Here is a 26,487-nt window from a genome sequence, read left to right as displayed (position 1 = left end):
GGGGGGTGGGTTGAGAGGCACCCTCCCCCCCCCCCGGCCGGGAGTTTGGTGGGCTGGGCAAGGTTGGAGGGCCCAAGGGCCCAGAGGCGTCGGGGGTCTTCCCCTGCAGGGTGGGTGGGGGCTTTCACCACGTGGCTTCGCCTTTTTTTTTTTTTTTTTCCGCTCCATTTTTTTTTTTCAAGTCGATTTTATTTAGAGGCGGCGCCAGGGCGGCCGCGGAGAAACGTGACACACCAGCCCGCTTGGAGGGGTTTCGGACAGAAGGGAAGGAGCCGCGCCGCGTCGTCCGCCTCCCAGCGCGCCGCGGGCACTTCTCCCGGGCCTCCCCGAACTCTCCCGCGACCTCTGCGCGCCCTCCGGCCGCCTTCCCCTCCTCGGCTCCGGACAACTTCAGGGGTGGGGTGCAAAGAAAGTTTGCGTCTGCTGCCGCCGCCTCCCGCCTCGGCCTAGGAGGCTCGCCGCCCGCGCCCGCCCGCTCGGCCTTGCCCAGGACTGCGTCCTGCCCGAGACCGCCACCATGAACAAGCTGTACATCGGCAATCTCAACGAGAGCGTGACCCCCGCGGACTTGGAGAAAGTGTTTGCGGAGCACAAGATCTCCTACAGCGGCCAATTCTTGGTCAAGTCCGGCTATGCCTTCGTGGACTGCCCCGACGAACACTGGGCGATGAAGGCCATCGAAACTTTCTCCGGTAAGAGTGCACCCACCTCCCCGGAAAAAGCACCGCGAAATGCCTAAACTACGGGGACCTGCTCCTCTTATTTCCTTGCCCGCCAACTCCTCTCTGCCCCCGGCCTGCGGGGCTTGGCCTCGGTACCGACTCCCATCCACCTTCTCCGACGCCCCCTGCGTCCCCTCGCTGGCCCCTCGCGCGGAAATATCCGTCTTTCCTCGCCCCTTCCTCTTAGCCCGAGATGAAGAGCTGGAGGCTTTAGTGAGGTGATTCTCCTAGCCCCCAACCGACGGGGCGGGAGCCCCTGTTGGCAGGAGTTGGGGGGGGCTCGCCACCGAGGCGAACTCAGTCTGGAAGCCCTACGTCAGTCCCTCGGTGTCCGAGGCTGGACGCCCCCACCCCGTGCGCACCCCCTCGCCTTCCTCCGCCGTAGGCCTTTCCGGGCTGGGAAGGGGTCCCCGCTCCGCTCCCGACCTCCAGGGTTTCCGTGGGGACGGCAGCCTTCGGGCCTGACCTGAGAGGAGCGGGGTCCCGCCTACCGCCCAGGGCCCGGGGCTTGAGCCATTTTGATTTGAAAGTGGGGCGTGAGCGGGGTGGCGCGGCGGCGGCGGCGGCGGCGGCGGGTCGCCATGCTGCTTCCCGAGACGCCCAGGCTGGGCCGAGAGGAGCGCGCGGCGGCCGCCGGGGACCCTCCTCGCGGGGCCCAGCTCCGCTCCCCCGGACCTCGCCAACCGGCCGGCCCCGACAGGTGACCACCCCGCCGCCCGAAGCCCTTCTCCCTGGTTCGACAGGAAAATAAAGTTTCATTCTGCAGCCCCACCCCCACCCCCCGCCACAGACTTTGGGAGAAACGGGGGAGCCCTTTCTCGGCCCCTTCTCCCCACATCTGGGAGCCGTAAAGGCAGCCGGCCCACACGGACGGACGCCCTTGCACCTCCCCCAGATCCGGCTCCCAGAGCCGTCCACTACTCGGCTACGTCAGTGAGAGAACAAAACAAAAATTCAGAAAACACGGTAATGAATTTAGAGAGTCCACCATTCCCCAGGCGACCTTTTCGCATCCGGCTGCGGAACCCACTACCTGGATTCCTAGGAAGATCTCAAATCCCAGTAACTCCTGAATTACTCTGATTTCTCCTTCCTTTTGCCGCCCCCCCCCCCCCCGCCGTCCAAGCTCTCATGTTGTCTTTTTCAATTTAATCTTTAGGGAAAGTGGAGCTGCAAGGAAAACGCCTAGAGATTGAACACTCCGTCCCCAAAAAACAAAGGTAGGAAAGAGCTCTTCTCTGGGGAGGGGGTCAGCCTGGGGGCGCTGAGAGGCTGTGTTCAGGGGTCCATAGTGTCTCGAGTGGAAGAAACCCATTACTGGCCTTCCCACCCCTAACTCCGGATGTTGGGGGCAGGGAGGGAAGATTGGCTAAGATCTTGTAATGGGTGGTTTACAGCTTGTAAAAAAAAAAAAAAGCTGGGGCTGGGGTGGGCTAGGAGATGTTACTTGGAGAAGTAAAAGCGAGAAAAATCAATAGAGGAGGAACCTTGTGGAGTTTGTTCATGGTGTGTGGGACCATTTTTGTGGGGAAGCTAAAAATCTTTAGAGAGTTGAGACTCATGGACATTCAGCAAGTTTCTAGCAGGACTGTTTTTTCCCCCCCTTCCCTCACCATAATTCTTAAGTGGATTGGGAGGGGGTCCCCTTTGACTCCCTAGGGGAAGTGGAATGAATTCCTGCCACCCAAAGAATTCTGTGCTTTATTTATATTTCTGCAACAGGCAAAGACATTATTTTTTCACAGACACCTATCTCTAGTCCCTCCCATCACACATCCTCCCCTCCCAACTGGATTTTGCAAATATGCTTTGGCTGTACTATCCTTTCTGAGCCCCCCACCCCCACTCCTTCAGTCCATTGTTGCAAGGGGACCGACCATCTGGGGTGAGAGCTTTGTGTTCAGGCTGTGAGCTGGGGCTCTTTGGAGGGTCTAGAACTCCCTGGATGAATGGGTGTGTGTGTGTGTGTGTGTGTGTGTGTGTGTGAGAGAGAGAGAGAGAGAGAGAGAGGGAGAGAGAGAGAGAGAGAGAGGGAGGGAGAGAGAGGGAGAGAGAGAGGGAGAGAAAGAGAGAGTGTGTTCCAATACCTTCCTATCCTCACTTCAGCAAAGGGGGTAACTCTTATCATGTTATCCCCAAAGCTGATTCATGGTTCAGATCTTTCATTGAACTCTGGCTGGGAAGTATAAGGGCAGTCTTTCTGCTTTCTCAGACCTGACTTTAAACATGTTGACAGTGCAGAGTTTTCTCTCATGTTGCAGCCCCCAGTAAGTCTTTGATCTTCTCCTCGCTTTCTCCCCTCATTTCAACTGGAAACTTGCTACATTTTAGAATAGTTCCTTGCCTTTTCTGGGTGGGAAGGTGGAGGTGGGTGGCTGTGTTTTTCTGAAGGCAGTTAAGAGAGTCTAGAAAGTTTAATGTGAGAAAAATCTGTTCCGTGGTTTAGCTTGAGATACTTAAGTAACTTGGAACTATTATTTCTATAGATGATCAATATGGCTTGTAACTATGTTTATAGAGCTTGTGATGTAACCTCAAGTGCTTGAAATACTTTGTTATTGGAAAGGCAATTAGAGTTAGGAGTAAAGAGACAATAAAATCGGAAGAAAGAAAAAAAGTCTTATTTATTATTTGGAAGCATTTCCTGGAGATGGGAATGAGAGAGCTATGTACACTGACATCAGTAGATCTACTGAGAAGATAGTGGATATTTGACCTGAAAGCTAAGTGTTTGAAACATGTTGATGGACAATAACCAGAATAACTGGAATTCTGAAATATATGGAATTTTTTTCTTTTGCTCTAAAGGATGGTTTAAATTTTAAAGGGAATAAAGTGATAAGCAAGAAAATAGCAAAATGTGATGAAATGGAACGCAAAACATTTATATTTTAATTTTCATGGTGCACAGTGTTTATGGATCTTTTCCCCTAAGCCATCTGCTTGCTTTAAAGCCATTTTTAGGCTCCTTCTTGTTCCCTCCAAAATGTATTACTGAGGGCTCCTTTGAGTTGGGAAGGGGTGGGGTTTGTGAGGAGTGGGTACAAAATCTTCCCTTCCACACCCATATTCAATCTTTTGTGTATTCTTCCCCCCTTCCTGAAATAATTTTTGAGCACAAACATTGAGTCAGTTGTGTTTTTTTTTTTTCTGAGTGGTGGTAAGGCACTTCATTTTTCTAGAATGAATCAATTTTTGAAGTTTTAGGATTTAAAAAAAGAAAGTTTGTTTTCATGAAGTCAGTTTGCTCTCTATCATTTTGTGTTCTTTGAGGAAGCATGTTGTGGTGTGTGTTTTTAGTCTGTCTGAAAGTATTTCTTCAGTTGGTTTGTTCCTGGCTTTTTCAGTCTCATGATGTATAGAACAGGAACTAGTTAATTAATTATGACTAATATATTTTAAGCAAAATGAACAATGGTGCATATATATGTATATTTTTGTGTATATATATATATATTGTTTTTACTGTTTAAAATAGAAGAGAACTCTTCTTGATGTACCCAGTTCCAAATGAATTATGACTTTTTAAACATTTCTAAGAGATTCATAAAAACCTGGCAACCTAAATGTTCCTCTTTTTTTTTTTTAAGGGGGGTTATCAAGAAAATGATAAAATATTTTTTAGCAGTTAACTCTGATTTTGAAGTATTAATATATTTTGTTTTAACCTTGTATCTATTTGCTAAATATAATTTATTCCTTTTTAAGAACTCAAGAGACTGAACTTTAAGTTGAAAAACTGAAAACATTAAGTTGAATTTTTAAAATGGGTGGCGTTAAATTTCTCTGAGATCACCTTCCCAAATACCCTCTTAGTCAGTGTTGGAATTTTGGTCAAGAGTTTCAGCTTATTGTTGAGAATTTGTATATATTCACTGTCAAGTATTAGGACAAAGGAGGAAAACCAAAAGCATTTTAAAGACAGTTGTGGAAAAGATTTGTATGTTTTTTTTGTTTGTTTGTTTTTAAGACACTTGAGTAGTTAAGGTAGAGGGGTATCATGTTAGTGAGGCTTGGGTATTTGGGGAGAAAATTCCTTAAAAGGGAATTAAATTTTTGTTTCATTTGCCACTGTGTGTGCCTTTTTCTAGAGGAATGTGGCCTAAAGATAGCATACCTCCTGTCCACTGGTGTCATCAAAATAAAAGTTGTTGCTGTTAAGAAAAGAAGTGAAGAGATGTACTGCATTTCTCTAGGTGAAACGTGTTCAAGTTAAAGACTTTGATTTCCTTAGGCAGATTAATGGTTGTTTTCTCTGACTTAAAATGAGGTGGGCTAATAACACTTTCCCTTAAATTTCTAAATATCAAAAAGCACACAAAAATTGGTCTCCTAGCCCTATAAGTGTGAGAACTCTCAGAAGAGAAGTATTCAAACTTAATTCTGATCTTATGGTTTAATTTTCTGAAGTTAGTTGCTTTAAAAATCTCTGCAAAGGGATGTCTCGTAAGTGGCAAAAATATTTTTAAGTGATTTGTGGAGACTCTGAAGAAATAATTGGATCACTGAATGTTTTCAAAACAGACAAAAATTTTGCCTTCAGAAATGGGTTTGCCTTTAAGGAAAATTGTTCTTATGGGCTGAAAATTAATTATGGGGGTTGTTAAGAAACAAGGGAATGTCTTTAAAAAACAACTATAAAGGAGGACAAGTACTAGGGTGGGAGTACTTGCAGGCACTTTTGCCTTAGTGGTTATGGTTGAAAGATACGTCTGACCAGATAATCAACTAGTAAGTTTAAAGTAGAAACGGTTTGTGACACTTTTAGTCAAAAGGTTTTCTTACTAATATCAAGTTTTTGAGTTTTAAATAAGTTGATTCTTAATTTTTCTGCGTTCTTTGGAGGAAAGGTGGAAATCAATTCACTTTACCCATTTTAATTTTCACCTAGAAAATAAATGTTTACAAATTCATAAATTAAGTTTTTTTCACTGCTAGAGAAATCTTTAACTTGTTATTTAGTGCTCAGTATTTCAAGGTGACTTTCCTAAAGACAGTGGTATATGATTATCCTTTGGAAGAGTTGTAGGTTTCCAGAACACTTTATTTTCTAACCCAAAGTAGAAAGATGAAATTTTACTCCAGTGGTTTCCCAGATGGAGAACTTTTGAGTAAAGAGGGGGAAGAATTGTAATTCCCATCACTAATTTATTCAAAGTATAGTTAGCTGTTCCAAATGTAAAGTTTTAATGGCATAGATTTTGCTGGAACAAGAGCAAAACATTCTTTCTTGTAATTATGTTTTAGAGACAAAATACATGACATTCCCATTGGAAGAATCTTGATTCAAAGGTCCAGAGCTTCTAATCTTTTTAAATTACCTTAATATATGTTATTTGAATCATATTTTATGTGTTTGGGTACTTTTAAGGCTTATTTTTTGAGCTTATTTATTCTATAATGTGTAACAGCCAGTTGACAAAGATACCATTGAGATTGGCTAGTGAGTATAAAATTTTAAAACATTAAAATTTTAGTTAAGTGAGAAGAGGGAGACCTAAGTGCTATTTGTAGAAGTCTAAGCGTTTTTGTGTTGAAGAGATATGTATTGGTTGTACCTGTGTTGGTTTTCGTGTGTGTGGGGGGGTGGTAGTGTTGGTGATGTTGTTATTAGAATAAATGTATGAAGCAAAGGCGTTTGAAGAACAGACATTTTGCCAGCTGTTAGAATTTAAATTCAGTCTTGTTCGCTCCCCATCCTCTTAAAAGATTCTTAAAATGTGGCTAATGCCTTCCAGAAAGTGCAGCTTAGATTTTGGGATGGGAGTGTTTGGGAGAGAAAAGAGGAGGAGGAAAAAAGCAGCAGGGGAGACTGGAAAAATCAGACGAGTTAGTCCTGGGTTGGAAATTCCAGACGGGGAGAAAAAAAGAGAGAGAGGGAGAGAGAGGGAGAGAGAGGGAGGGAGACAGAGAGAGAGAGAGAGGGAGACAGAGAGAGAGAGAGAGAGAGAGAGAGAGAGAGAGAGAGAGAGAGGAGGAGAGGAGGGAGATGGGGGTTGGGGTGGATTGCCCGCTTCCCTTTTAAAGAGGAGCGGCTAGAGGCGCACAGCGACCCACGGGAGAGGGGGTCGCAGACACCAGGTTTGGAAGACGGGTGGTAGATTCAGCCCAGGGCAAGGCGATTTTTGCTTTCGGAGTTGCCTGCCTTCCCTTCGCTTTTTCAAAAAACAGAGAAAGTCGCGGCGGCGCTGGAGGCGCTTCCTGGAGAGCCCGCGCCGGCCCCGCTGCCCTTCCCCGCCCGCCGCAGACCAAGCCCAGCCCCGGCCTCGCAATCTCTGCCCGCTCCGCGCAGGGGCCCTCGCCTGCCTTTGAACCAGCCCCTGCCTGGGAACATCCGCAGGCCTGGGTCTCCGACGAGGGCTTCCTTTCCCAGGGTCCCGAGACCCCTGGCTGCGGCGCGCCGGCCCACAGCCTCGCCTTCGTCCTGGGAGCCCCCAGATCCCAAACCTCGCCGCGGCTTCCCCAGCCTTCCCCACTGGGAGAGGTCCCAGGCCCCGCGGTGCAGACCTTCCAGCGCCCGCGTTGTCTCAAGCCCTTTACATTCTAAGGCAAAAGCTAAAGGCTGGAGGGTGATTGTGGAGTGAAGAGTCAGGGGAGGGAGGAAAAGAGCAGGTCAGGGGAAAGTAAGAGGATGGAGAGGTGGAGAGAAAATGGAAGTCCATGTTAACTGTTGCCCTGTCCCAGGAGCTGAGGCCCCCTGGCCATGGGGCATAGAACCTTGGAGAGTTAACAGCGTCGCATAATCTGTAATCTTCAGTAGATAGACTGTGTGTCCCCATGTTCCAAAGGCTGACTGAAACAATAACAAAGGGAGTAATAGTAACCAGAGGTTCTATGATGGGTTTTATTTATGTTGTAAAAGATTGACAACAGGTCTTCCATTTGGCCACCGGTGAGGCTTTGAAGATCTTTCTCGGGGTCTCAGTCAGTGTTTGACTCCATGTTAATGTCAAATTTGCATAATACCATTTCCACCTGGGCCCAGTCCACACCTTTTTAAATGTCTGTCAAAACAAATAAGAAAAGGTCTCCTCAAAAAACGTGGAATCAAAATGTATGCTTTTTTGGTTATTGATAAAAGTTTGATTTAGCTAGAAAATGATCAACCAGGAGAGTGCCTGTGACAACACAAACCATTTCAAGGGCGCATCGCCAGCAGGGAGATGTCCAGTCCCCAGTTTGTTAACTGCATTCTAGTAGAAGAACTTGAGTTTGTTCAAAGGGGGCTCTGTACTTTTTAGTGGGTCCAAGGGGTCATCCTAGTATTGAACAAGCAGAGCCAGCTTTGTAAGACCTGCTTCTCCTTCGCAGCCAGTAGGTTTGCAATAAATAGTCATGGAATGAAGGAAAAACAGGCTGGAACAAGCTTTCACCCTAAACGCAGACTGCTGAAATCAAACCTGTGTTGATAATGGGTAAATCACAGGAGAAAAGTAGGTCTGGACCTCATCATTTTAATATAGTTGGAGAAAACCTGATTGCGAAACACTGAAATGTAACTGTATACAGAACAAACACCACCAGAAATGCAGTCCTAGTGCAGAAGTCCAGGCTTCCAGGATTTGATGTTCTGGTCGTGTGGCAGAGAGCAGAGAGCATGGCGAGCCCACCAGTAAACTGCTTTTGGATGAAATACAGAGCAAGAAGCTGGATGAGTAAAAGAATTTTTGACTGGATTGTCCAGATATTTTCAACACCCCTAGGACAAGTCTGATTAATAGACAAGTGGCATTTTGGTGGCTAAAGGTGTATAAGTGACCCATCAGGATGGGTGGGAATTTTGGCCATAGTTTAGGGGGAAGGTTGTGGAGACAGGAGAAGTGGAGGATCTCTCTTCATTTTCTCTTTCCCTCTCCAATGTATCTGTTTTGTGGATTCCAGTCAGTCCTTTCACCGTTTCCTTAGGAAAAGTGGGTTAAGGAAGGCTTCAATTTTTATTCATTTTTGCGTTAGTTTCCGTTAAAAAATTAGTCCTTCATCCAGATGTTTTGGCCACCTGAAATGGAAAATGTTAAGTCTAAGTGAGGTGTGATTGCATAGTTTAGTTGATTGGATATAGTTAGAATCTTTAAGAGGAGAAATCGGAGAATTTAGAAATTTTTTAAAAAATTGTCTTGTGTAAAGGTTGTTTGTGGAGTCTGAGTTCTTTGGCAACAGGAGCAGGGAGGACAGGAATCATTTTCAGAATTCTTGAGGCTCAAGGAGGGAGGAAGCTCTATTATTAGGTCAGAGTCTCATGACCTACCCTAGGTCCCTCACTCAATCCTACAGGAGTGTGGAGGAAAGGTCTCTCCAGGAGAGCTCAGTGCTCAAAAACAAGAGTTTTGGAGTCAGGCAATGACTGGGAAACTGGAAAAGTTACTTAACCTCCTTGAGCCGTCATTGCCTTAACTGTAAGCTGGTGCTATTACACATTAGCTATTATTTGTTTCCCATGTGGACCTGTGCCTCCTGTCTTTGGACTGTGTGTAACAGCTTGGCCATATATCTAAGGCAACAGGTACGGTGTTCAGGTACACTTCTGCGGATATGGCGTGTATTTTGTGTGGAACGATGATGGATAGGCATATTGAGGGGGATTTGTGTGCAGGATGCTTTTGATCACCTGTGTGCTGAAAGGAAAGGCCACCTTTTGGGAGAAGGAGATGAAGCTCATCAGGGCAACCCTCAAGAGCCCCTTACCACTGTCTCTTAACCATCCTCTTAGGAGAATGGAGCATACATTGCAACGTTGATGCCCTCAACCTGGGCCAGGTTCCTCGCTGAAATTTCACACTTTTGGTGCTCCTGTCAAAAGTGCATGTAGGGGTAGGACTTTGATGAGAGGAGAACTATCCTAATTCTGCAGATGAGGTGTTATAAGAATTCAGGATGAAGGGGACTGTGTAAGTCCTTTTGGGGGTCTGAGGAAGAAGAAATGGGCAGCTTCCCCTATCTGGTAGGAGATGGGCATGTTTGTCTTGAAGTTCCCTTCTTGCTTAAGCTAACAAAGTAGGCATTCAGGAGTTGGGGACCCTTGGATGCGGAGGAAGTGACTGCCATGGCTCCCCTTCCCGTGCCTCTTAGATAGCAAAGCCACAGTGGTCTAAGTTTCTCTACCTGGTCTGGAAACAGTCCCCAAAGGGGTGCTCAGGACCCACTTTGATGTCCACTTGCTTTTTTCAGCCCTCCCTGCCCCAAAGGTACAAACTCACAAACCCACAGACATATAGCCCCTTTCCACATCTCAGTCCAGGGAATGAAGGTTGAATCTTCTCTTAGTGGGGTGGGGAGAAGGGCTTCCAATCCGGATGTGGTTTTAGGCCATTTAACAGGCTTGTGACTTTATTCAGTTACTATAAAGGGTTTTACAATTAGTTTATGCGGAATGATGTGTGTTGCCTCTTTTCTGGAGTGGCATTTGGGATTGCTTGGGGCTTGTCACCTTTCCATCAGGTACTCTGAGGAGGAGAAAATGCGGGGAGAGAGGAACTGGAGTGGGGCTGTTGGGTGGAGTAAGCTTGGTGAGGCTATCTATTCAGAGTTAGACGTATTTATGCCACTTCCTCCTCCAGGTCTCTGAGTTGCTTGGGAGGAGAAGTCCAACTGTAATAGAGAGCAGTTGCTTTGGCAGGATTTGGAGACAGAACCCTAAATTAAAGGGCAAAGATGATCCTTCACAGACGTGGCTGTTGGTGGCTGCAGCCAGTGTGTTCTGAGCGAGGATGAGATGTAAATAGGATGTTGGCTGCGGAGACGGCAGGGTTAAGAACAGTCTCTTCACTTTTCTAGAGTGTCCACTCCAGCAACCTTTTATTTAATGTAGAAGGGAAAATCTAGCTGACTGAAGTTATTTTATATAGAGAGGTTTCCTCCCAACGTTTATTACCATTTGATTCAAAGCCGCTTCTGCTGACTTTTTAGAATAGAGTGGAGTGATATCTGTCCAGAATAAGCTGTGGGAGGCAAGAGGTGGAATAAAATGATCTTCACGAACCTCATAACCTCACAGATCTCTCGGATCATCTTTCTTTCACTTTCCCACCCTTGCCCCTGACCATCTTGAGTAGTTTCCTTTAAACTTTTTTTTTTTGTGGGGGTGGGGGGCATGCCTTACGGCATGGGGGAGCTTAGTTCCCCGACCAGGGATTGAACCCCTGCCCCTTGCATTGGAAGTGCAGAGTTCTAACCACTGGACCGCCAGGGAATTCCCTACACTTCTAACTAGAAGAGGAATGATGCCTGTCTAGGCCGGAGTTCCTTTGTTCTCCTCTTCAGAACATCACATGGTCAGCCACTTTAGCCTGGGTGTGTGGGGCTCTTGCCAGTCAGTCATTAGCCATTTTTTGGAGATGGAGTGGGGTGTAAATTTTAAAAATACATATTTACAACTAAATCATGCAAGAAAATATTTAACATGGTATAGACATTTGATAGCTTGCATATTGCTCCAAAGCTTGGTACTTCTAATCATGCATTCATTCACACATGTATGCGTGCACCCACTTATTTTTATCTATTCAGAGTCTACTATTTATTTATTTTTAATAAATGTATTTATTTATTTATTTTTGGCTGTGTTGGGTCTTCGTTGCTGCGGGCGGGCTTTCTCTAGTTGCAGCGAGCGGGGACTACTCTTTGTTGTGGTGCCCGGGCTTCTCATTGCGGTGGCCTCTCTTTCTGCGGAGCACGGGCTCTAGGCGCAAGGGCTTCAGTGCTTGTGGCACGTGGGCTCAGTAGTTGTGGCGCACGGGCTTAGCTGCTCCGCGACATGTGGGATCTTCCCTGACCAGGGCTCGAACCTGTGTCCCCTGTATTGGCAGGCGGATTCTTAACCACTGTGCCACCAGAGAAGCCCCAGAGTCTGCTACTGACATGCCCTCTGCCAGGTTATAGAAATATAATGAAGAACAAACAAAAGACCTTGGTCTTTACAGTGGAGATGAGATGGCAAAGAAATACAATTTATCAGATCATTTTTCTCCAGGAGCTTTTAGGTTTCCACCTCTATCCTTTTTTATTTTTTTATTCTTTATTTTGCTAAGCTGAATGTCACAGCCAAAAAAAACGCACCTAAATTTCAAATTAAATTTTTATATTAAAAATTAAAATTAATATGAAATAATTAAAATAATTTTACATAGTAAAATACACATAACGTAAAATTTACCATTTTTAAGTGTACAGGTCGGGTGTATTAAGAACATTCACAATGGTGTGCAACCATCCTCTCCGTTCGTCTCTAGAACTCTTTTCATCTTGCAAGATTGAAACTGTACCCAGTAAACAGTAACACCCCATTCCCGCCTCCCTCTGGCCATATTTAAAGATCACCAATTTTGTTTCTTACATGGTGGCCACCTCCTCATTCTGTATAAAATGGGGGTCTTTGCCTGACCCCTCTCCTGAATTAAACATTTGATTATTTATTGGGTTTTTATTTAGCATTATTGGGTCTTTTTCAGGGCAGGGAAGGGAGATATAGGGAGGAGGAGCTGCACAAAAGAGGTGCAAGATAAAATTCCTGCCCTCCAGTGTTTTCACTTTAGATCCAGGAAAAGCTGTGGGACAGCAATGAGAGGCACACAACCTCAGGAACTAACAGGAGGTAGGCTTTGAGTGAGCTTAAGCTGTGTTTTTGGAGGACAGGCAGAAAAAATAGGAGTGGATTCAGGAGAGCACTGTGGACAGGCAGGGAGATGTTTGTGGGAAGACAACTCTTCTGGAAGAGAGGGATGGCATCCTAGTGGGGAGAGGCCCCCAGGTAAGTATGGCAGATGTCCGTAATTTCCCTTATTGAGCATCTTCTTTTCTCTAGAGCTCTGTGTGACGTGCTGTGGGTCAAAAGACGAGTTCCTTCTGCCTAATAGGCAGCACAGGGCTTCCCTGGTGGAGCAGTGGTTAAGAATCCGCCTGCCAATGCAGGGGACACGGGTTCGAGCCCTGGTCCGGGAAGATCCCACATGCCGTGGAGCAGCTAGGCCTGTGGGCCACGACTACTGAGCCTGCGCTCTAGAGCCCGCGAGTCACAACTACTGAGCCCACGTGCGGCAACTACTGAAGCCCTCTCACCTAGAGTTCGTGCTCTGCAACAGGAGAAGCCACCGCAATGAGGAGCTCATGCACCGCAACTAGAGAAAGCCCATGTGCAGCGACAAAGACCCAACGCAGCCAAAAATAAATAAATAAATATTTTAAAAATGCTTTAAAGAAAATAATAGGGAGCGTTTATTGAGTATCTATCTACTCAGAGCTAGGCACTCTTCCTTCATTGAATCCTAAGAACGCTGCAGGCATTAGTCTTCATTCCACAGAAGAAGAAGCTGGAACTCTGAGTGGTTATGGTAACTTAGCCAAGGTCATACCTTGAATACTGGTGCTGGGTTTCAAACCCAGGCCTTTCTACCTTCAAGGCCGAGCTCTCCCAGAAGGTGGGAATAGCTGATCCTCTAACATTCAGAGAAGTTGAATGTTTTGCGGGGGAGAGCATAAGGCTAGCAAATAAAAACATGCCCAACATTAACTTCTCCCTGCTCTGAGCCTCCTTCCTCCGTAGGTGTTTCATACTCGCCTTGCATTATTTTTCCTCTCACCATTGGGATGTTCAGGCAATCTTGAATGGTTGAAGAAAACTAAGAACATTCTCCCCTTGTCTGGGCAGCTATCATGGGAAATGGGAATTCTGCTTTTAGTGAAAAACCACGGAAAGGGGGCTGAATGAAGTGGAGAAGGACTTGAGTGGTTTAGGATTCAGGCGTCAACCTCGGTTTGCCCTTCTGCCAGATGTGTGCACACTGTGGGATCTGGGGTCAGTATCTTCCTGGGCCTCGTGTCCTCATATGAAGCCTCCCCATCTCCATGAACCCCGCAAAAAAAAGCTGGTAGCTATTTTGAGTTCTAAGAGCTTCCATCCTTTGGCATTCCTCTAGGTGCCAGGGGCTGGCGCTTTGGGCTAATTTTTTTTTTTTTCCCCTTCCCCTTTCCTTTTGTTTGGGTTCAAACCTGGGGAAAATGAGAGGTTGGGGGGAAGGGCGCAGGGATCGAGTGGCTTCCCCTCCCATCCCCCCTCCTCCTAGCAGGAAGGGACAAAGAGTTGACCTTTGTTACAAGCCTGCAGAATCATAATTCATAGCTCATACATGCTTTTGAGGAGCGAGAACCCAGTTACCTTTCCCTGAGGAGCAGGAGCCGGCTTCATGGTGTGGTGACAGTGGCTGGCTAGTGTCACCTTGGGACTAGGCACTTAACCTCTCTGAGCTTCTTTCTGAATTGCAGAATGGAAATAAAAATATTCTCAGTCTTCTGTGGTTTAGAGGCTCAAATCAACCTGTGTTCTAGGCTCATAGGAGAGTGTGGATTGTAAACCCTAAAGTACTGTGTAAACGTGAGTTATTAATAAGACTATCAGTAATTGATGACACCCCAAGAGGGCAGACAAAAGAAGGTCATTCGCATCCCCAGACAAATGCCCTACTCTGCATGGAGGTGTGACTCTTCGATTATAAATTTTCTGTAGCGGCTCCCAGAACGCCCTGGGAGAGGAGGGTCTTTTTTTCGAGGCCCGGAAGGCGTCTTGGTTCCGCGCCCCCAGCCCACCCCACTCCCAGGCCTCAGTTCCTGCCTTCTCAGTGGGAGGCCTCCCGCCCGGGTCCTGCCTCCTCCCACAGCCCAGCCGAGGTCTCCAAGGAATGCCGCCTCCCGGGCCATTTTCTCCCCTTCTGCTTCTGCGGCCCCACTTCCAGCCCCCTCCCAGCCCCCTGCCCCCAGCCGGTTCCCACTTAAATGCTTGCAGGCCTGTTCGCAGGCGGGAAGCCCCCTCCCCCACAGGACCACCTCAGTCAGCCCTGACCACGGGGAGGTCGGGTCTGGATTTACTAAAGGACCCCGGAGGGGGAGCCTGCCCCTCGCTGGCTGCCTGGCTCACTGATGGGGTCGGGTTTCGGCCGGTGGCTCTGGAGAGAGAGACAAAGGGCAAAGTCCTGGTCCCCACCCCCACCCGGCAGCCCCCGGCGCGTGTCCCCTCCCCCTCCGGGCCCTGCGCGCGTAGCCCAGGGCCCCCTGGGCCGGGTGGGACGGGCTGGGGAGAGTCGGGACGCCGAGGGGGTTCTGGCGGCAGAACGTTCTAGACCGCCGGGCCCCGCAGCAGAGGGGGCCCCCGGGGACATCCTCTGTCCCCCTCCTTGTGCTCTGCCGACTCGGCCCACCCAGCGGCCGGGGTGCGGGGCCGGGCGTTCAGCTTCCCCTGGGTGAGGTGAGAGGGGCTGGGGGAAGGGGCCGGCCCACGTGGGGCACAGGCCCGGCGACGCCAGCCCGGCCGCTCAGCTGCTCGGCCCTTCTCAATTGCCCGTTCATGAGGACTCCCCTCCTCCCCCCCAGCTGCTGCCAGCCCTCCCCCACTCTCAGCTGCTGCCGCCCTTCCCCGGCACCTCTTTCTCAATTGCCCTGCCCGCGCCTGCTTTCCGCCGGCCTCCTGAAAGGCCGTGTTCGCCGTCCCTTGGGCTGTTAGAGACCTTGCCCCTGCTCCCCCCAGGATGGATGAGAACCGTCTCGAATGGTGCTGTCGTGACGCCCTGGCAGAGGCTGGGGCTGGGGAGAAAGACCTCTACAGAGAGGGCATTTTGCTCCCGCACAAGCGAGGGCAGAACTCAGGGTAGGTGTCCATGTCAGAAGAGAGTTATTCTGATGAAGACCTACACGCTGGAAAGAAACAAACAGCAGCTTCCTGAAGTTTTCGGCCACCAACAGGTCTGTGTTGGCAGCCGTGGAGAGGAGACAAGGCTTCCGTGAGGTTGTTAAACCTCCTGTTGGAGGGTCACACCAGAGCGCCTTTCCACTAGTAGGGTGAATTCGTATTTTTCAACGTATGCTGGCATGCATTCTCATCCTTTAGCAGGAACACTGACAATTCTAAGAAGTACCCAAACTCCACTAGGGTCTTTCTCAGTGCAAATTGTGAGTTGCAGAAAACTGATTTCTCTTGAGTCTGGTCTAGTATCCTTTTCTTTGCTTCCCTGCCTCCAAATCCTAGCCTGGAGCTGTGCTTCCAAGCTTGCCGGTCCCTCCTGAGGAGAGAGCCTCTTGCTCCATTTCCGAGGCATGCCCCGCATGCTTTCCTCGGGGTGTCAGCTCCACCCTCAGCCAGGTCTCTGGGCCCCAGAATGCAGACCTTTTGTCGCTTAAGCTTTCTGGAGAGATGCTGACACTTCCACTGGGGGGTGAGCTAAACCAACGTCTCTAGTGAGGCTGGGGCAGGAAGTGGTCTTTCTAGGTCCCCTCCACCTTACCCTCTGTCAGAGCAAATTAACACCCGCGCCGCTGCCCCACCCCCCCACCCCCCGAAGAAGATCCTGGAAATGCTTCCCACTGCTAGCCAGAGAAGGCAGGTGAGCAGTGTCCCCAGTGGTTAATTTCTCATCCACACCATCGCTGCCTGCACCAACAGGGTTGCACTGCTTACACTGGGTCACTTCTCCTGTTTGTCTCCACGCATGAGGTTGAATCTGATGGCTTCATCACACCTCGCACTTCACACTGTGTAGGGCTCAGGAGGCCAGCTCTGGCTCTAGGAGCCCCTCAGGTGAAAGAGCACGGTTCTAGGCAGAGAGAGCACGGTGGAGGGAGGGAGTGGCAGTTGGCCCAGGCTGACTTGGAATTTGACTGGAAAGAGCTCCACTGTCTCAGCTTCTGTTTTGGCTTCCTTTGGCACTGCCTAGATGGGCAAGAAAAAAAACCCGTGAGCTCTCTCTAGTCAAACGGTGTATTTCCGAGATGAGTGAATTGAGCAAAGGATTTATTCCTCTTCTGCTTGCTTTCCAACATCGGGTGGCGCCTCCCACCGGCCTCTCACCTTTGCAGCCCTGCCTATCCCAAACCAACGTGAAATTTTTCAAGACAGAATTTTTGGTGACTACACTTTTTCCCTGCTAACAAATCTCTCTGACAGTCATCCAGCCGTATTATAGTACAGTTAGCTCTACTGCAAGTTAAATCCTGTGCCCAAATTGGAGCCGCATGCAGTAAAAGCCAGTTGGTATGCACTTAGCCATACAGGATATGGGCATTTTTCCTGCTGCTGACATCGGGGCTATACAACTTCTGCTGTGTTAACACTTCTTGTCAGAGAGAAAGGAGCGAAGTTTGGTGAGATGAGCATAAACCAGCCTGGGAGGAGGCTGGTATAAGCTCATCATAAACCAGGTAGGACTAGAGCTCAGCATAAACCAGCTGAGTTCTAGTCCTACCTCAACGTTGCCAAGTCTCTTTCCTTTTCCTGAGCCTCAGTTTCTCCATCTATGAAATGAAGGTGACTATTTAAGACCCTCTCAGACCTCGGTGTATGAATCTTATTCCCTCAATGTAGGAATCTGATTTTCTTCAATTGGAACTTCCGATTGCCAGGTTCATGGGGTGTGTGTGTCCTTGGTCATGTAAGAGGCCTAGTGAATCCCCCTCTTCTTCCCTGACTCCAGGTAGGCCAAGAGCACATTAAACACAGCACAAGAGCCTGCCAGAGAGGGAATGTCGTCCATCCCAGAGTTTCTCCCCGAGATTTGCTTTTCCTTCCTATCCTCAGAATTGGTTCAGGAGCACATGTGGGACAGTGTGTGTGTGCCTCATACCTTTAAAAGACCATGTTCGTGGGACCACAGATACATTCCAGTGGTGTCCCTGCTTTCCAGCTCCTCCCCCCGATACTTTGACCCCTTGGTGGTGGCATCTGCCCTGCTTGGTCCTGCACCTTCCAGTAGGTCAGTGTTTTCCTTTCCAGCCCCTACCTTGCTGGTCAACCCACCCGACTGCCTGCCTGTCTGGCTGCCCTGCCTCTGGATCAGCCTGGCACGGAGCCCTGGGCATTGGGCCAGCTCCTCCTCCCCTCCCCAGCCTGGCCCGCTTTCTCAGCTACTGCCATGCTTGGAGCGTGCCAGGTCCGCCCCCTTCAGAAGCTTTCCTAGACAATTATTTTTTTCTCCACCTCTCCACTCTACAGGGATAAGGAGGCAGGGTGGAGAGGAAGGACTAGGTCAGTGGTGATCTTATGGAAAGGGCAGAGGTTGGCACGTTAGGACATCTTTTATGTGTGATTTCCAGCTGGGGGAAAAAAACTGGGATGGGAGCCAGCTTTGGGGGGGGGCGGTGCTTATTCTCCGGTGTCAGCCGCATGGGACTCTTGTTGAGGAGTCAACAAGATCACCCACTTCTTTTCTTTGGCCGCACTGCGTAGCACCCGGAACTTCCCCGACCTGGGATCGAACCCACACCCCCTGCAGTGGAAGCATGGAATCTTAACCACTGGACCACCAGGGAAGTCCCAGGATCACCCACTTCCGAAAGGGTACTGTGGCCAGCCCACCTCCCCAACCCACTTAACCTTGTCTGTTCTCTTCTCCCATCCCAAACCAAACTGAGGGGAATTCCCTGGCAGTCCTGTGGTTAGGACTCCTCGCCTGCACTGAAGGGGCATGGGTTCGATCCCTGGTCGGGGAACTAAGATCCTGCAAGCCCCGCAACATGGCCAAACAAAACAACACAAAACAACAACAACAACAACAAAAAACCAAACTGGGGTCCCCTGCTGGACTGTAAACTCCTGAGAGCAGGAGCCTTACCTGGCTTCTTCATCCCTCCATGCTGTGTACTGCGGCGTAGTGCCTTGCACTGTCCAGTAGAAGTGTGAGGCAAGCCACGTGTGTAAGTGTAAATCTTCTAATAGCCACATTAAAAAAGAAAAAAGTGAAATTAATGTAGAAGATTAATTCAAAATTACTTTTAAAGTTAATTCAAAAGATTATTAGTTCAATATGGAATCAATATAAACGATTAATGAGATCGTTTACTTTTGGGGGGCTACTAAGTCTTAGGAACCCAGTGTGTATTTAATTTTACTGTTAGAGCCTGTCCCAATTCACATGCTAAATTTTCATTGGAAACAGTTGATCTGTATTTAGAGTTCATAAAATATACAGAAGAAAAAGTGACATTATACAAACATTTTAATTTTAAGAAAAAATTCAGTTGCTGCTTTGAAGTGCTCAGTAGCTTACACGTGACTAGACTAATGGCTACTGTAGTGTGGACAACACAGGCCCAGTGCCTAGTAGGTGGCAAGAAAATCTAGAATGATGCCACGTCAGCTGGACACCAGAAACCTTGGGGGAGTGGCGGTGACCTTCTTGACTGCCGATCAGAATGGAAAGAGCATGGTGTTACTGCAAGTTTGAAAAATCCTAGTTGCTCACTCTTAAAATTGCCAGGTAATAACCCCAACTCCGTCCCCAGTCAAGCTTAGCTTTCTAATTGCCTTGGGCTAGTTTCTTCCCACACTTTCGAGGAGATGTCTGCAGGCTGGAGTGAATTTTGCATTTTTCTGGTGGAGAGTGTTCTTAGCTTTTATCATATTTCCTAATGGGAACCTAGTCTCCAGGGAAAAAAAAAGGGGGGTTAAGAACCACTTAGGCAGACCATTGAGGCACAGAAAATCACTCTAATGAAGAAAGTGTATCGCTATAGGTGGACAAGGTTGATCTCTGTCTGGGGACACAAGATCCAGTAAAAAGGACTAATCCTAATCCTTTGGTCCCTCATGTGAGAGAAACTGAGGTCTAGGGAGTTGAAGGCCTAACTTGCCCTAGAGCAAGCAGACTGCTAGTCAGAGAATCACGGCCCGGGGGAGGGGTGGAGGTAAAGGGTCTAATCTGGAGATCCTGGTTTAATCCTAGTTCTCTGGAGAGATGAAAGTCCAGGTTTGACTCTGATAGTGGCCTCTGGGGGTTGAGGCCCCAAGCCTGAAAAGATTTCCAAAACCTACTATTGTCTCTGTCCTCACAACTGGTCTGCCCCACCCTGGTTTAAAGGAACGCTTCCCTCTCGGGCAGGGTGAGGCCCACGAGTGTGATCAAGACAGCACACGCTACCCTCTGGGAATGGGGGTGGAAAGAGGAAGGAGCTGGTTTGCAAAGGTTTAGAAAAAGAAGACTCCCTGGGGCAGTTTTTAGCTGTCCTCCGGAAGACCTGAAGACTGTTCCCAGGGTGCATTCCGTCCAGGTGTGCATTCTGTCATATGGGGACCCCCCTTCTGAAAAGTGTCCCATCTATGCATCTGTTTCGCTCTCCGCTGGACCTGAGGCCTGTTCTCCCTGCCCTCAGCTGGCTCCTCACCAGGGCCTGGATTCTTGCTAATAAAAATAAAAGAGGAAAACCTCATTGGCTTAGACCCATTCATTTTGAATCTGTGATGACTTTAAAATTGGGTGAGCTAGAATTATCTTTTTATTTTTATTTATTTATTTTTACTGGAGTATGGTTGCTTTACAATGTCGTGTTAGTCTCCACTGCACAACAAAACGAATCAGCCACACACACACAGATATCCCCTCCCTTTTGGACTTCCCTCCCACCTAGGCGACCACAGTGCATTAGGTAGAGTTCCCTGTCCTATAAAGTATGTTCCCATCAGTTGTCCAGTTTATACATAGTGTGAATAATATATACGTGTCAATCCCAGTCTCCCAGTTCCTCCCACCCCACCCCTTTCCCCCATGGTATCCATACATTTGTTCTCTACGTCTGTGTCTCTGTTTCTGCTTTGCAGATAAGATCATCTATACCATTTTTCCAGATTCCACATATATGCGTTGATATACGATATTTGCTTTTCTCTTTCTGACTTCACTCTGTATGACACTCTAGGTCCATCCACGTCTCTACAAATGACCCAATTCCATTCCTCTTCATGGCTTAGTAATATTCCATTGTATATAAGTACCACATCTTCTCAGAATTATCTTTTTATTTAAAGTGTTTTGTTATGGAAAAAAAAACTTTGAAATATGGAAAGGATAATTAAATAATTCCACCATGTACTCATCACCTAGCTTTAAAAATGACCAAATCGTATCCAATCTGTATTAATTTTCCCCCTAATTACTTTAAAGCAAGTCCTAGACATGACATTTTATCTGTAACTATTTCAGTATGTATTTCTAGAAATCAGTATGATTTTATTTTATTTTATTTTTTTGGCCGTGCCGCACGGCTTGTGGGATCTTAGTTCCCTGACCAGGGATTGAACCTGCGCCCTCGTCAATGAGAGCGCAGAGTCCTAACCGCTAGACTGCCAGGGAATTACCTGATTTTAAAATATTAACAATATTATCAAATGTCTAGTCAGTGTTCAATAAGCACAGAATCACTTTTCCACTAACAATGGAAGTATGCGTCTTAAGGAGTTATAGGTAGGATGTTTCGACTTATTGGAGAGCAGCACCCACTCAGCAGGCCCGCTCTTCACTCTGTTGTGTGAACTCTGAGTATTTTAAACTCGTTCTCAAGCGAAAACCTGAATATATTTTGGCGAAGGCTTTTGTTTCCTTTCTGCCATCGTCAAGGCAGCGCAGGGGACTGTGCAAAGAGCCTGGAACCAGACAGTCTTTGGGTTCAAATACTGGCTCTGGCTCTTAGAACCTGTGTGACTTGGCAGATACTCAAGCCCTCAATCTCAGGACCCCAGTCTGTAAAGTGGAGCCGTGGTTATCGTGCTCATGGGTAGTGGGAGGCTTATAGGAGGCGCTGAATCTGAGCCTGGCATCTGGTAAGCTCTCCTCACATGTTAGCTTCTTCCTTAATGAACTGTTTTCCTTCCCATTCAGTCTAAGTCAATGACATTTCTCTGAAAAGGTGAAAAGGACGAGAGCTTCCTGCCCAGGGAGCACTCCCAGCCATCCTTCCGGGTGCCTCTAGCTCCTGTGCTTCCTGAATCTCTTGTTTTCCTACTTAACTCCTTACGACGCTGCTGCCCAGATTCTCTCTCCCTCCGTTCTCTCCTGGAATCTCCCCTGGGCTTGAATGGTCACTCGGTCCCTGTGGCCCTGGTGTCCCCTGCTTGTCCCCAGCAACATTAGAAAGGAGCATCCCTTGTGATTGCTCTGTATCTGGGGAGCTGCCCCAGGACCTGGTAACTGCCCTGCTGGTCGGGGCAGGCAGAGAGGGTAAGAAGCCTCCGGGTATCAGCCCCTGGGGAAATCATTTGACTGGCGCAACCATTGCCTTCATTGCCGGGGGCTGGAGGCTGCATTCTTTCACTCAACAGGTTTATCAGCTCCAGGGTGGGTGGCGGCTCCTGAACCTCTGGGAGTTCCCTTGCTTTTCTAAACAGCGGGTGCTAGAGTTGAGGGTCCTGCGCAGAGTGCAGCGCCCTGTTGCCTGTAGGCGAAGGCTCCCCTGGAGCCTGGTGGAAGCCCATCCTCAGGAGTGCTGGAGTGGGGCCCTTCGGTTGTCACGGGAGGTGGGAGTGCGGGGGCTCTCTCTAGGCTGTGGTATCTCCCGCTATTTCCCCACCAGTGCAGAAGCCTAACCATTTCACTATCACAGGTAGTGGCTCCTGGGGACTGGGACTGAGCACCACGGCCTGGCAGGCACACCCCCGCCCCCGCAGCCCGCCTGCTTTCAGCCCTCACAAAAGCCCTGTCAGCTTTCCACAGGAAAGTAAGGTACTGAGCAAAGAAGTAAGCAGTTAGGGTCTCTTAGCATCCATGCTGATCCCCCAAGCCCTCAGCACACTGCCCCGGCCCAGTATGAGCTAGGCATCCAGAAATACCTGTAGGGTGAGTGAGTTACCCATGGGCTCCTGGAAGGGGGTACTGGGTCCAGTTCTCAGCATGGTCACATGTGCTTTGGGCCAGAAAGAAATTAGGTAGCACCACACTTCACACAAACCAGGCCAACTGCTTAAAAGACAAAGGTTCTTCTTGGTCTCTGTATGTTTGTCAGGGTTGGGGGCTTTGCTGGCCAGGTTTGCAGGCCTCAAGGGGCCTGGCACAGGTTCCCAGGATTGGGTGTGTGTGCCCTGGAGGGCTGGGTGAGTCCCTGCCTGTTGGGGATGGGGGAGGGTTGCCAGGATGTCTTTTCTTCCATTGGTTGGGTGTCCCTGCCCTCCTCCCCCTCCTGGAACATTCCAGACATTCCAGACTGCCATTGCTTTCAGGATATGGATTAACATCCCAAACTGAGATTTGATTTCACCTCCCCATCCCCTCCCAATTCCTCCCTACCCTGAAGAGGAAGCCCTTAAAACTGGGAGTTTGAAGTAGGAAGAGGGTATTTTTGACCCTTGACCTGAGATTATAGTAATCTGTAGGACCATCTTGAAAGAGGGCTCTTCAAACTGAACTTTTGCAGGGGACTGCTTTAAGCTCTTACTGATTGGAACTCCAGGCAGGCACCGCCCATCTCCTTGCAGTCCTTCCAGAAGCCTCTGCTTGAGGGAGGTCCTCCCTCAGCTTAGGTAACCCCCCCGTCACTAGCATTAAGGTAGATCAGTATTCTCAATCTTCCGACGGTATAATCGTCTCTTCAGTTCACCAAGAGTTTGATTTTCCTCATGGGAGGGCCCCTGCGTTTTCTTTGCCCATTTCATCACGAAATGTGTTGTGTGTGGGTAATCCTGTACGCCATGTCATGCAGATGCCACGAGGCTCCTCCCTCTTGGCCAATGAATTGGATCCCAAGAAACCGGCCCGGTGTGGGACCCGAGGACCTGGAACTGGACTTGTTTCTGACCCTTGTTCTTTTGTCCTCCTATAATCTAACCTCCTGAGATCGGGTTCATGAACCAACCAAAGTAGAAAACCGTGGACATAGATTCTCCAACACTTACGCTACATTTCCACTTCCCTTAAGTTATTTTAACCCGGGAAAGTTATTTTAACCCGGGAAAAGATTTCATTGATAAAGACTTTCTACCCTCAAAGCGGCAGAGCTAGAAGGGATCTTAAAGACCCTTCTGCTTCCATTTTATATCTCAAGATACTTGGTCACAGGGATGAAATGAGTGACCTGGCTGAGGACAGAGCCAAGATCAAAAACATTTACAGTTAGAGCTTAGCATCCCTTCCCTTGCTCTCGTGTGTTTTGAGTACCCCTTCCCCCTAGCTTGGCAAGAACTGCCTTGGGCCCTGTTGCATGTCAGCCAGGAATACGGGGGCCTGAAGCTTGAGTGGCTTAGTCAGAACAGCCAATCGGGGGCAGTTTAAGGGCTAGAACTGGATTTTCTTGCTTCCTAGTTTCATTTTCCCTCGTGCCACTAGAATTTTGTTGGACCATGTCCCTGAACTAAGAGTTTGTGATCAAGGATATGCAAAGACATAAGTGACCATTGACCAATGCAGATCAAGTCAGTTGAAATGTTTTAAGCCCAGGGATTAGGGCATTGATTTGGGTGGTGAGCAGTTAATCACCGTGGGAGTCAACCTTGAACCTGAAAGCCTTCCTCAGGGAAAATTACGTTTTTAAGAGGTATTGGAAAGATGGAAAGGAGAAACCGTAGTAAACTGGGAGGAGGGAAGGGGTTGGTCCTAATGCTGGGTTGCGTGTGTGTTAATTACTCCATCTTAGCGTCCACACATGTGTCTGTTATTACATTTTAAGTACTTACTCCAAGCCCTTTGCTAAGCTCTTGATAATATTATCTGACATTACTTTATACCTCCCTGTGAATAGGTATTATTCCTGTTTCACAAAGGAGAAAATTGAGCCTCAAAGAAGTTAAATAACCTTTTAAAGATCAGTGCTGTTAAGTGGAGCACAGGTTTAAATCCATATCTGTACCGAGAAGGAGCCGAGCTGCTGCCAATTATCCCGCTGTAATTTGTTTGCATATATGTTTCCCCTAATAAATTGTGAGCACCTTGAGGCCAGGTACTTTGTCTGTTTGGCTTATCATTGTGCCCCCAGCATGCAGAGCAAAGTCCAGCATGGAGTAGACACCGATTGAAAAGGTATCAGGTTAATGATTCGTGTAGTAATTCACACAGCTAGCTCTGTATTCCTAGATCCTGAAACACAGTGGGTGGTAATAGATGGTTGCTGAGTAAGAGAACTGGTGAGGAGAACCTAAGAGAGACAAGCAAAGCAGATGTGACTGGTATGTGGAGGGGGGAAACTATGTTATCCCAGTGCTTAGGGCATCTGATTTTGGCTTTCCTATCTGTGGTAGCACTCTATTTTGCTTTCTAAAACGAAGCGAAATAAACCTCCATTCCCAAAGGTTATCGTTCTCAGACTCTTAAGTCTTTGGTGTTGAGCAGAAGTTTAGGAAGATGGACTGGAACAGGACTGAAAAATGCAAAAGGTCACAGGCGCCTGAAGTATCCAGAGCTGTCACTGATGCTGTTCTCTCTAATTTCAGGAGTCGAAAAATACAGATCCGAAATATTCCACCCCAGCTTCGATGGGAAGTAAGTGATTGGGGGAAACTCTCAGTGGCACTGGGAAAGAAGTCCGGGTCAGCCTGAGCTGGCAGAGATGACTGGGAGGTGTCCTGGGGGTTTGGGGCTAGGCCAGAGAAGCTGGAGCTGAGGGGAGGCTGGTTGGATCGCATCCTTAACCTAAGACTTCCAGTATTAGTCCTTTGGGCAGTCCCTACCGTGAGAGGCATTAGGGAGGTGGGAAGGGTATCCTCTGAACCCCAAACTTAGTGATGACAGAGGATCAGCTAGGGACTCCGGTGGCACAGGTCTGCTTCCAAAAAGGCCCTTAAATGCCTTTTTGAGCTCAAGTACATTCTGTGAAGACACCCTGACGGATTGCCGTCAGCATTAGTACCTGAGAAAGGGCAAACTGAGCAGGTGACGTGCTCAATCCCCACCAAAGGCTCTGCCTGTACCCCGGTGCTTTGGGGTGAGGAGTGTCTAGTGATGCTTTGTGAGTTCCTGGGATGCCCAGAGCAGCCGTATTCCCTTCTCCCTGCTCCCAGGTACTGGACAGCTTGCTGGCTCAGTATGGGACAGTGGAGAACTGCGAGCAAGGTAAGAGTGGGCAGAGGAGTGGGGCGGTGGGGTAGGGGTGGGTGTTGGAGTTGGGGGCGGGGGCGTGGGTGAGGAAGAGGGGCAGACGGCCAAAGGTGTGGAGGGAGGTACGCTGGGGTGGGGGCTGGGACATGGAATTCCAGCTTCAGCTCTGCTGCTTCTCCGGGACAGGTTTCTCCTCTGTTTAATGAGAGACTCAACAAAGTCACTCATTCCAAGCACGGGGTCCCCAGGCTCCTGGGGTCAACCAAGGTAGCAATAGACGTCCCAAGATTTTAGGAACAGATTAAGAATGGAAACTGTGCACGTGGCTTGAGCAAATCTGTAGCCCTTTTACTTTAAAAGCTTCACAATTCTTTGTTTTTGTCTGGAATAATCAATGGGTTGTCTTTTTTTTTTTTTTTTTTTTTTTTGTAGAACCTCTGATTGTGAGCTACATGTCTTTGGTCAGTTAAAAAAAATAACAGGATTTTTGTACATATTGATAGCGGGCAGGCAACATCTTTCAAGAGTACAGAAGAACTTATTTTTATTATTAAGTTCTTTTTATCACTTCTTCTCTTTCAAGAAGGAGAAATAATAAAAAAGAATTCTAGATCATAAAAAGTTGGGTACGAGTTTTGAATTTATTGCTTAAGGTTATAAATTATTTTAATTTATTTATTCTAGATCATAAGAAGTTTGGTACGATTTTTGAATTTATTGCTTAAGGTTATAAATTATTTGCAGAGAAAATAAGCTAAAATAAAATGTGGAGTGATTTGGGTTGGACATAAAGCAGAGCTTGGTCGTTAGGTAGACAAAATAGTTTGAGTTTGCAGACCTTTAAGAAACCTAGACAAGACTTAAGTATTCATCTCCAAATTCTTTGTGGAAAGGGGCAAGCTGTAAATCATTATAAATGATTAAAATACTTGCCTGCATAAAGGTATGAAGTGCTGAATCAATCAGACAGGTTCTCTCCTGCTGACCCCGAAGCTTGCCTT

The 26,487-nt window shown here is 47.9% G+C and overlaps 1 protein-coding gene across 3 annotated transcripts in view; it reads left to right on the top strand.

Moving 5' to 3' along the window:
• Positions 1-517: 517 nt before the first annotated feature.
• IGF2BP1 (insulin like growth factor 2 mRNA binding protein 1) overlaps positions 518-26,487 on the top strand; it is a 38,508-nt gene continuing 12,538 nt past the window's right edge. For all 3 annotated transcript variants that reach the window (XM_060133472.1, XM_060133471.1, XM_060133470.1), the window contains exons 1-4: positions 518-692; positions 1,882-1,942; positions 24,883-24,931; positions 25,450-25,501. In XM_060133472.1, the coding sequence (XP_059989455.1) occupies positions 518-692; positions 1,882-1,942; positions 24,883-24,931; positions 25,450-25,501 (337 nt within the window). The remainder of the gene's footprint in view (positions 693-1,881; positions 1,943-24,882; positions 24,932-25,449; positions 25,502-26,487) is intronic.

The sequence above is a fragment of the Lagenorhynchus albirostris genome, chromosome 20 (assembly GCF_949774975.1).
Source record: "Lagenorhynchus albirostris chromosome 20, mLagAlb1.1, whole genome shotgun sequence".
NCBI classification, from domain to species: Eukaryota; Metazoa; Chordata; class Mammalia; order Artiodactyla; family Delphinidae; genus Lagenorhynchus; species Lagenorhynchus albirostris.
This window is presented reverse-complemented; position numbering and strand designations above follow the sequence as displayed.